This window comes from Taudactylus pleione, unplaced genomic scaffold (assembly GCF_031769625.1).
Source record: "Taudactylus pleione unplaced genomic scaffold, aTauple2 ptg000634l, whole genome shotgun sequence".
NCBI lineage: Eukaryota > Metazoa > Chordata > Amphibia > Anura > Myobatrachidae > Taudactylus > Taudactylus pleione.
In genome coordinates, this window is record NW_028285036.1 from 1,170,147 (window position 1) to 1,179,817 (window position 9,671).

The 9,671-nt window shown below is 50.8% G+C and overlaps 1 protein-coding gene across 1 annotated transcript; it reads left to right on the top strand.

Moving 5' to 3' along the window:
- The first annotated feature begins 5,967 nt into the window (after nucleotides 1-5,967).
- On the top strand, nucleotides 5,968-8,737 carry LOC148479161 (E3 ubiquitin-protein ligase TRIM62-like). Its single transcript, XM_088454852.1, has one exon. It carries the CDS (start codon nucleotides 5,968-5,970, stop codon nucleotides 7,639-7,641), a length of 1,674 nt encoding a protein of 557 aa, XP_088310978.1. The 3' UTR covers nucleotides 7,642-8,737.
- The last annotated feature ends 934 nt before the right edge of the window (nucleotides 8,738-9,671 follow it).

The window sequence follows — 9,671 nt, forward strand, 5'->3', positions numbered from 1 at the left end:
ACCACCGATGCCAGCCTGCACAGTCGGGGGGGGGGGGCAGTAACCTGCCAGAAGACCTTTCAGGGTCGGTAGACAGATCAGGAGAGCCACCTTCCAATCAACATTCTGGAGCCCTGAGTGGTCTTTCGGGTTCTGTGTCTAGTGCAACCGCTCCTTCAGCATCATTTGGTCCAGGTTCAGTCAACGCAACCGCCATTGCCTACATCAACTATCAGGGAGGCACTTACAGTTGCGGTGCCATGAAGGAGGTGAGTCGCATTCTCAGGTGGGAAAAGCGTCATCTTACGGCTCTGTCAGCGGTCTTCATTCCAGGGATCCAGATTTGGGAAGCGGACTTCCTAAGCAACCAAGACATTCACCTGAGAGAGTGGGCTCTTCCCTCGGACGCCTTTCAGCTTCTGGCTTATTGCCGGGGCCTACCCGACGTTGACTTGATGGCATCTCGACAACCACAAGCTACCGAGGTACTGTTCTCACACCAGCGATCCAGGAACTCTTCTGGTGGACGCCTTAGCGTTTTGGTGGGTCTTCGTCTCATGTACATATTCCCCCCAATCTCACTTATTCGTGGGTTCTCTGCATATTGAAAGTGAAGGCGGCACCGTGATCCTAGTGTCTTCCAATTGCTCTTTGCTAGCGCATCGACGCTCTTGTGTGTCTACCATCTCAGGGCCCGTGCTTCCATCCGGATCTGGCCCGTCTCGCTTTGACGAGGTGGCTCTTGAGGCATCCGTCCTGAGGGCCAAGGGCTTTTCCATGTTGGTCATTCGTGCCATGCTCAGTGCCCGCAAACCCGATTCAGCTAAGATTTATGACCGGCTTTGGAGGATTTACTTATCTCGGTGTTCGGCCAGGAGCCTTAACCTTAGCTCCTTTCGTCTCTCCCGGGTTCTGTCCTTCCTGCAAGTGGGCCTGGTTTTGGGGCTTCGCCTTTCATCCCTGAAAAAGCTGCACTTTGAAGCAGTGAAATGCGTCAGAAACACCTACTGATTGGCCTAAACCAGCTCTCGAGACCCAAAAGGATATAACCAGCTGAGAGTAAGCATGCTCTTTTTATTCGGACTAAGGACCTGATTCAGGTCGGATCGCAAAGCCGGCTGATGTTTGCAATCTGCGCATGCATATAAGGTGAAGTGCGCGTGTGCGAACCAGGCGCCGCGATCGGGAATGCGATCACAGGCAGTATATAGACCCACCACTCAGTGATTGACAGGGAGCGCCGTTTGTGGGTTGTCACCGGGGGGGGGGGTGGTCGTGTGAACGCAGGCATGTCAGTGCGTTCAAGCGCCGTTGCTGGGGCATGCATAAATTATTCACAGCAAACCCATACGCAGCCTAAGAACTCACAGTGTGCAGGAAGCTTAGCAACTTCTGCGGCAGGGTCATGCCAACCACAAGTGTGCGTGCTTACCGATGATTACTCGATGTTACCGATGATTTTGCATACTTGCACATTAGTACGGATGTGAGAAGAGGGTAAGGGGGCTGTATTGTGTAGTGCTGGGCATCTTCATCTTGTGCTGCGACGGCAATGCGAATGCATTCATTAGCATATTAGCATATTTTCGCAGTGGCCGGTTGCGTGCGAACGCAGCTTTGCGATCCAACCTGAATCAGACCCTGAGACCACAAATGGACACCGTGTGATTGGAGGATCTATTCTTAAATCTGAATGACAGTATTTATAAAGAATATTCCTCTATCGGTGATAAGGATATTATCCAGGGGATATTCCTTACTACCTGTACCATTGGGCTCTCCCAGTGTCCATTACGAAGGCAATGCATAGGAACAGGCCTTTATTGAACTGTTAAGTGCTGTGGGTGAGATAATTTGCTCATTTGTTACAAAGCTACTGGAACTTTTTAATATGCTTATAGGCTCATTGGTTACAAAATCCATTGTGATCTTTTAATATATTGAAGTAGAAATTCTACCCATTTTATTGCCATATATACTTATATATATTTTAATTATTTATCACATGTAATTGGTTTCTAGCGCTACTATATTGTTTGTATCTATATATAGGTTCAGGTTTTATCCCTCTCTGTACTCTTTCAGAGACAGAGGGCCTGATTCAGACCCGTCGCAAGCGCTGAGTGCTCACAACCGGGTCGATGGTGGCCCAGAGTTCAAGCGCGAGACCCGGATAGCGACGGGCAATCCGTCGCTTCGGGTCTCGTACCAAAGGGGGCGTGCTGTCGATGTTGAGTGACAGAACGCCCCCTTTGGTGGGCGGGCCGGGGGAGTGGCTGCCCAAAAGGAGGCGTTCCCATGTGACGCCTTCCTGGCTCATTCCACCAGGAAGGTAGGTACTTCTTGGGCAGCTCATCGATGTTGCTTCAGCAGAGCAGCTTTGCAGGGTGGCTATGGTGTCTTCTGGCCACACATTTATCTATTTCTATTTTTTTTACACCTTTGCCTCCTTGGACGCGGCCTTTGTTCGGAGAGTTCTCAGTGAAGCTCAGTAGCATCCCCTTCCTCAGGGGCATTACCTTGGGATGCCCCAGCATAGTCCCTGTGCCCCCTATGGAGAGTAGAAGAAAAGGAGATTTATGTTCTTACCTGGTTAAATCTTTTTCTTCGAGAACAGGGCGTTCTCCTGATGCACATGGATTGTGGGGGTCCATCTTTTCAGTGTATTTGGATCTGCATGTGTGCCAGTCTCCCTTCCCCTTCTCACTCCTGCCTTGGGCTTGATAACTTAACTGGCCTGGTTTGGGGTGGGGTATAAGGGAGAAGGAGGCTGGACTGCTTGGGGGTGGGGTGTAGGGTGAAGGAGACTGGGCTGCTTGGGGGCAAGGTATAGGAGAGAAGGAGGCTGGGCTGCTTGGGGGCAAGGTATAGGGGAGAAGGAGGCTGGGCTGCTTGGGGGCACGGTATAGGGGAGAAAGAGGCTGGGCTGCTTGGGGGCAAGGTATAGGGGAGAAGAAGGCTGGCTGCTTGGAGGTGGGGTATAGGGGAGAAGGAGGCTGGGCTGCTTGGGGGCGGGGTATAGGGGAGAAGGAGGCTGGGCTGCTTGGGGGCAAGATATAGGGGAGAAGGAGGCTGAGCTGCTTGGGGGCGGGGTATAGGGGAGAAGGAGGCTGGGCTGCTTGGGTAGTCAAGGACTTTAACTGTTTGGTGCCCAGTCCTTCTTCACAGCCTATACCAGCGTAGTCCCTATGTCCCCTATGGATTTCGAAGAAAAGGATTTAACCAGGTAAAAACATTAATCGCCTTATTTCTACACTATCCCACAGAGAATGGGGAGATTATTGTAACCTTATTTATCATGTCAGCTTCTGCAGACATACATGCCTACTCTCCCAGGACTGTTGGGAGCCTCCCGAAAATTGGGTGCCACTCCCGGCACCCTGCAAGAGTAGGCAAGTCCCCTGCATTGTCTGCCGATCCCCCGCAACTGCACGTAAAAGGGGGGGCGGCTCGGGGGGCTATGACGTAATTCGCGCTGAATCTTGTCATCGTAGCTCCACCCCCTGCTTTGTAATGCTGGTGATATCGGCATTATAAAGCGGGGGGCGGGGCCGAGATCACGCGGACATGCCCCCACTCCGCCCACTTCAGCCGCACCCATCCTCCCTGCTGCACCGACCTGGCAGGCCACCTCCTGGAGGGCAAGTATGGTCTACAATGTCACGTGAAATGCCAGCATGTTGCAAGGACAAGCAACAGACGGTTAAGGCTAGGCACTAGGGGGAGAGGTAGAGTTAGGATATAGGAAGGATGGTTACGGTTTGGCACTAGGGTGAGGGTTATGGTTAGGGATTAGGACAAATCATACTTACCATAGAAAGTGCTGCTGGACCTATTAAGTCAGCGCTGGACCTGGAAGACACCCCTGGAGCCGCCGGACCTGGAAGACACCGCTGGAGCCACCGGACCTGGAAGACACCGCTGGAGCCGCCGGACCAGGTTAGTCACCGCTGGAGCCGCTGGACCTGGTAAGTCACCGCTAGAGCCGCTGGACCTGGTAAGTCACCGCTAGAGCCGCCGGACCTGGAAGACACCGCTGTAAGCTGCCGGACCAGTTAAGTCACTACTGGAACCACCGGACCAGGTAAGTCACCGCTAGACCACAAAGGACGTTTTGTCAACATTCTAATCATGTTGATATTTCATCAGTATTGACATTATGACTGTCGGCAAAATATACCAACCCAAGACGGGGAGTTGCTTCTCCTGTATTATAGAGGTTTTAACAGTTTAAGCAAATAATGCCGACCAGAAAATGCGATTGTGGCATGTAAGGTAAATGGCTTAAAATTTGGGCGCAAACAGTTAAGTGTATGGGATGTGTACCTAACGGCAGGCACATATGATACTGCTGCTGATCATCCAGTTCTAACTCTGCGAATTGGTGAAAATACGCTCTTTTACCGCGCGTTTACACCCAATTTATTTGTGAACTCTGCATCAGCTCTGTTATCAATGAACTGTAAAACCCCAGTGTCTAGGAATGTTGTTACTATAGTTGCAGATGCAGCGATGTATTGCTGTACTATGGGCCTGATTCAGCACGGACAGCTATTGCGATCACGGCTATGATTATGCATGTAGTTCGGCTGCGAAAATATGCTATTAATGCAATCGCAATGCCGTCGCACAGCCAGCAGAGAGACACCCAGGGGCGCCGAGAGGGGGGGGAGCGTTTACAGATTACCCGGGCTTCATGAGGGGCCTATGCCTGTGGGGGGGAGCGATCACACTGATCGCGCCCCCCCCCTGGCTTTGCGCCGGGCTGATGGGGGGCTCAGAGTGTCCCCCTCACCAGCGCGCAGCGCCGCAAAGCTGAATTTTTTTTATAAGGGGGCGTGGCACACCTCAGCGATTAGGCCACGCCTCCTGTTACCCGGGCCCGCCGTGGCTCTTGGCGGGCCTGGAGACACCCACTACCACTATCTCACATCTGCAATACCTTGCAGCCCTGCGTAAACATCGGAAACATCTCGCACAATTACAGCAGGTCAGACCTTACCGCAGCGAGTACCTGTATAAGCCGTCGCAGTGGCTAATTTATACACGCCCATGTAACGGTGTCCAAACAGACTGTCACTCCTGTGTTTCTCTGACCACCCCCCTGTCACCTCTCCCAAACTCTGACTACCTGTCACTCACTCTGCGATGGCTTCACGTAGTCTGTGTGATCGCAGTGCGATCGCAATGTTGCTATCGCGCATGCACAGTTCGCAACGTCCGTCTTCCTACGTTGTGGTTGCGATCTGCTATGTGAACAAAATCTGCAATAACCAAATAACCTGTTTTGTTGACAGTATTTTATAAATCACATAATCGAAGTAACTGCACTTTTGTAAAAAGTAACTTCTGTGGAATCACGGCTCGATGTATCATTTCAGCTTTTTAAATGATCTTTATGTTTTAAATATAAGTTCATTTTCCTGCATGATGTCCCCAGTAATTTATTATCTATGTCCAGTGGCAGAACTCCCGGAGACTATGGAGTCATTTGCCGCCGGGCTCCAGCCCTTAAGGGGGCACCTGGCTCCATTGTCCCCCGGGCCGTTCCATGGAGATGGAGCGCCGCTGATCGGCGCTCCACCTCCAGCGGCGTCAATACGCCGGGGTGCAGTCACACCCCCTATTTGCCGGGCGACGGCTGAGTGTATTACCAGCGGGCGCCCGGCTCCTTCGTTCCCCCCTGCGGTAGCCGGAGGAACGGAGCTCAGTGTGAGCTCCGCTTCCGGGTCCCGCAATGCACTATGGGAGTGACGTCATAGGTGCTGGGGGGGTGGTACATTTTAATTTGGGCGGGGCACCAACATTTATCTTGCCTCCGGGCACCTCGGATGAAGTTACGCCACTCTCTATGTCACTTATTATAACACTGAGCCTGTAGCTAAAATCTGAGTGACTGCTCAGCCTCGCCCTGTGTGCAGAATGTGACCTCACTGGTATCTGTGTGTCAGAGACGTTCACTTTCATTTCCCTCTTCTGCTACCAGTGATGGCGTCTGCTGATCTGAGACAGGAGCTGGTCTGTTCCATCTGCCTGAGCCTCTATACAGATCCTGTAACCCTGAGATGTGACCACAACTTCTGCCGGGTCTGTATTGATCGTGTGCTGGATGCACAGGAGGTGTCTGGAGTTTACACTTGTCCTGACTGCAGAGTAGAGTATCAGGAACGTCCTGCACTGATACGGAACATAACTCTGTGTAACATAGTGCAGAGGTTCCTGTCTATTCGGCCAGATCAGGAGGAGACTGGGATCTTCTGCACTTACTGTGTGGACTCTACTGTACTTGCTGCTAAATCCTGTCTGCTGTGTGAGGCTTCTCTGTGTGATAAACACCTGAGAGTACACAGCAAGTCAGCAGAACATGTCTTATCTGATCCCACCACTTCCCTGGGGAACAGGAAATGCTCCGTCCATAAGAAGATACTGGGGTGTTACTGCACTGAGGATGGTGCCTGTATCTGTGTGTACTGCTGTCTGATTGGGGAACACAGAGGACATCAGGTGGAATCGCTGGATGAGGCCTCTGAGAAGAAAAAAGAGAAGCTGAGAAATGTTCTGCAGAAACTGGCCACAACGAAAAAGGAAACTGAGAAAAGAATTGAAATTCTGGAAGAGCGCAGGAGAGAAGATCAGGGAAAAGCATTGGGTGTAACAAAAAGAGTCACTACCCTATTTAGAGATATCAGGAGACAGCTGGAAGACCAGGAGAAGAGAGTCCTGAGTGAGATCTCCAGGCAGGAACAGCGCGTTTTACTTTCAGTCTCTGATCTGATCCAGCAGCTGGAAATAAAGAAGGACGAGCTGTCCAGGAAGATGTGTCACATTGAGGAGCTGTGTAACATGTGTGACCCAGTGACTGTCTTACAGGAACCAGACACAGGTGACTTGTGTGATACTGAGGACACAGAGAGACATGATTACCAGGTCCGTGGTGCAGGAGATCTGGATGTGGGTCTCATCTCAGGGACATTACACACATTATCTGATACAATAACAGGTATAAATACAGGGATCTATGTGCAGGAAGCTATAGACCTATTACTGGATGTAACCACAGCTGGTAATACAGAATCTGATGTAATAACAGGTATAAATACAGAGATATATGTACAGGAAGCTACACACCTATTTCTGGATATAACCACAGCTGGTAATAATATACAGATATCAGATGACAGGAAAACGGCATCATGGTCACCAAAACAGAATCGCCCAGTAACACCAATAAGATTTAAATCTAATCAGGTAATAAGCACCAGGAGATTCATCTCAGGGCGACATTACTGGGAAGTGGATGTCAGTAAATCAGTGGGTTGGGGGGTGGGAATGTGTTATCCCAGTATAGCCAGGAGAGGAGATCAGTCACTAATTGGAGATAATAACAAGTCCTGGTGTTTGTGTAGGTGGTATAATAATCAGTACTCAGTGCTACATGACAGTAGAGAGATCGAGGTAGCTGGTGATATCCCCTGTGACAGAGTGAGGATATACCTGGATTATGAGGCAGGACAGCTGTCCTTTTATTCTCTGTGTGACCCCATCATACACTTACACACAGTCACTGCCACCTTCACTGAGCCCCTTCATGCTGCATTATGGTTAGGGAGAGGTTGTATAATGATATCTGGGGGAGTCATCGGCTGGGAGAAATTACCATAATAAGTCTGCCCAGATTTGGTGACCTGACAGAGAGGAGAATCTGCTTGGTGGAATTTTAGCCAAAAGAATGAATCACTGGGTGGAGCTACAGCTGAAGTCCTCCTCCTAGGGATGGCCATAGATGGGTTAACCATTGATGGTGCCATCAGTGATTACCATCAGTGACATGAATTTATTGATGGTAAACCATCAATGGTTTGCACACATCAATGGATAACCCTGCAGAAGGCCATGGCAAGCAGTGGGGTAATCACTGAAAGGGAACAGAACTTAGCAGCATTGCTGGGGGGACAAGACCAAAGCCCTGATTCAGAGCCGGATGCTCTGACAGAGCGCTCGCTCTGAAACAGGGCCGGGCTATTTTTTTTTTTAGAGCGGCCTCCTGGCCGCTTGTACAGCTGTGAGTGACCACCCACAGCTATAGCGAGCGGCCAGGAAGATGGTCGCGATGGTCAAGACCATCGCGACCATCAGGCCTGCAACGAGACCCTTATGGTAGGGTCTTGTTGCCGCAAGCCCCAGAGAGATTTCGGCTCTAACAGAGCCGAAATCTCTCCCACTGACGTCACTCGTGATGTCAGTGGGGCCGCCCCCAAACGGAGGCGTTTACATGGGAACGCCTCCGTTTGGGCAGCCACTCCCCCGGCCCGCCCAAGGGGGCGTGCTGTCACTCAACATCGACAGCACGTCCCCTTTGGCACGAGACCCAGAGCGACGGATTGCCCGTCGCTATCCGGGTCTCGCGCATGCGCACGATGGAGCCGGCAACATCGTGCGCATGAGCACTGGCCCACCATCGACCCGGTTGTGAGCGCACAGCACTTGTGACTGGGTCAGAATCAGGCCCCAATTTCCATTCCCCTTCACCAAGGAAAAAAAATTGCTGCTTTTCAGCAACCGATGCCAGAGAACCCTTGGATCTCCGCCATCAATGGCAAAACCATCAATCATTGGTGGCAAACCATTGATGATTGTTAACCATTGATGGTCAAAAGCAATCCCTACGTCCTCCTGTGTAACCAGGTGACCAGTGTGCCTGGATTTGTTCCTTTGTTGGTATGTTAGAAACTGTCATAAATAAATAAATATGCATTTCCATGGGATTTCTCCGCCTCTGACTTACGTAGAGTTGTGATTGGCTGCAATATCGGTCCGTCAGCTGATGTTCTCCCTATTACTGTAGTCAGTGCTATACTTGCTCCTATTGGCTGTGATGTATTAACTAGATATTTGTTAGAATCACAAAGTATAATTTATTATTATTATTATTATTTTCTGTTCTTATACAGTGCTCCATCCTTATATCAGCACCCTCAGCTGCCAACGGGAACTTTCTCAGCATAAGAATGCTATACAATGTAATAATGAAATTATGTCATCTGACACCAGCAGAGCCGTAACTAGACTTTTTGGTGCCCTGTGCCAGAATGAGCATAGGCGACCCCCCTATTTTTTAAACAGGGAGATAAGACACCCGAAAAAAGGCCATGGCCTCATGGAGAAGGGCCAGGGAAGAGATAGGGGAGGCCAGGAGATGCTGGGGATAAATAGGGACATAATATAGTGCACCTGAGAGAGGGCCATGGCCTCATGGGGAAGGGCCAGGGAAGAGATAGGGGAGGCCAGGAGATGCTGGGGATAAATAGGGACATAATATAGTGCACCTGAGAGAGGGCCATGGCCTCATGGGGAAGGGCCAGGGAAGAGATAGGGGAGGCCAAGAGATGCTGGGGATAAATAGGGACATAATATAGTGCACCTGAGAGAGGGCCATGGCCTCATGGGGAAGGGCCAGGGAAGAGATAGGGGAGGCCAGGAGATGCTGGGGATAAATAGGGACATAATATAGTGCACCTGAGAGAGGGCCATGGCCTCATGGGGAAGGGTCAGGGAAGAGATAGGGGAGGCCAGGAGATGCTGGGGATAAATAGGGACATAATATAGTGCACCTGAGAGAGGGCCATGGCCTTATGGAGAAGGGCCAGGGAAGAGATAGGGGAGGCCAGGAGATGCTGGGGATAAATAGGGAC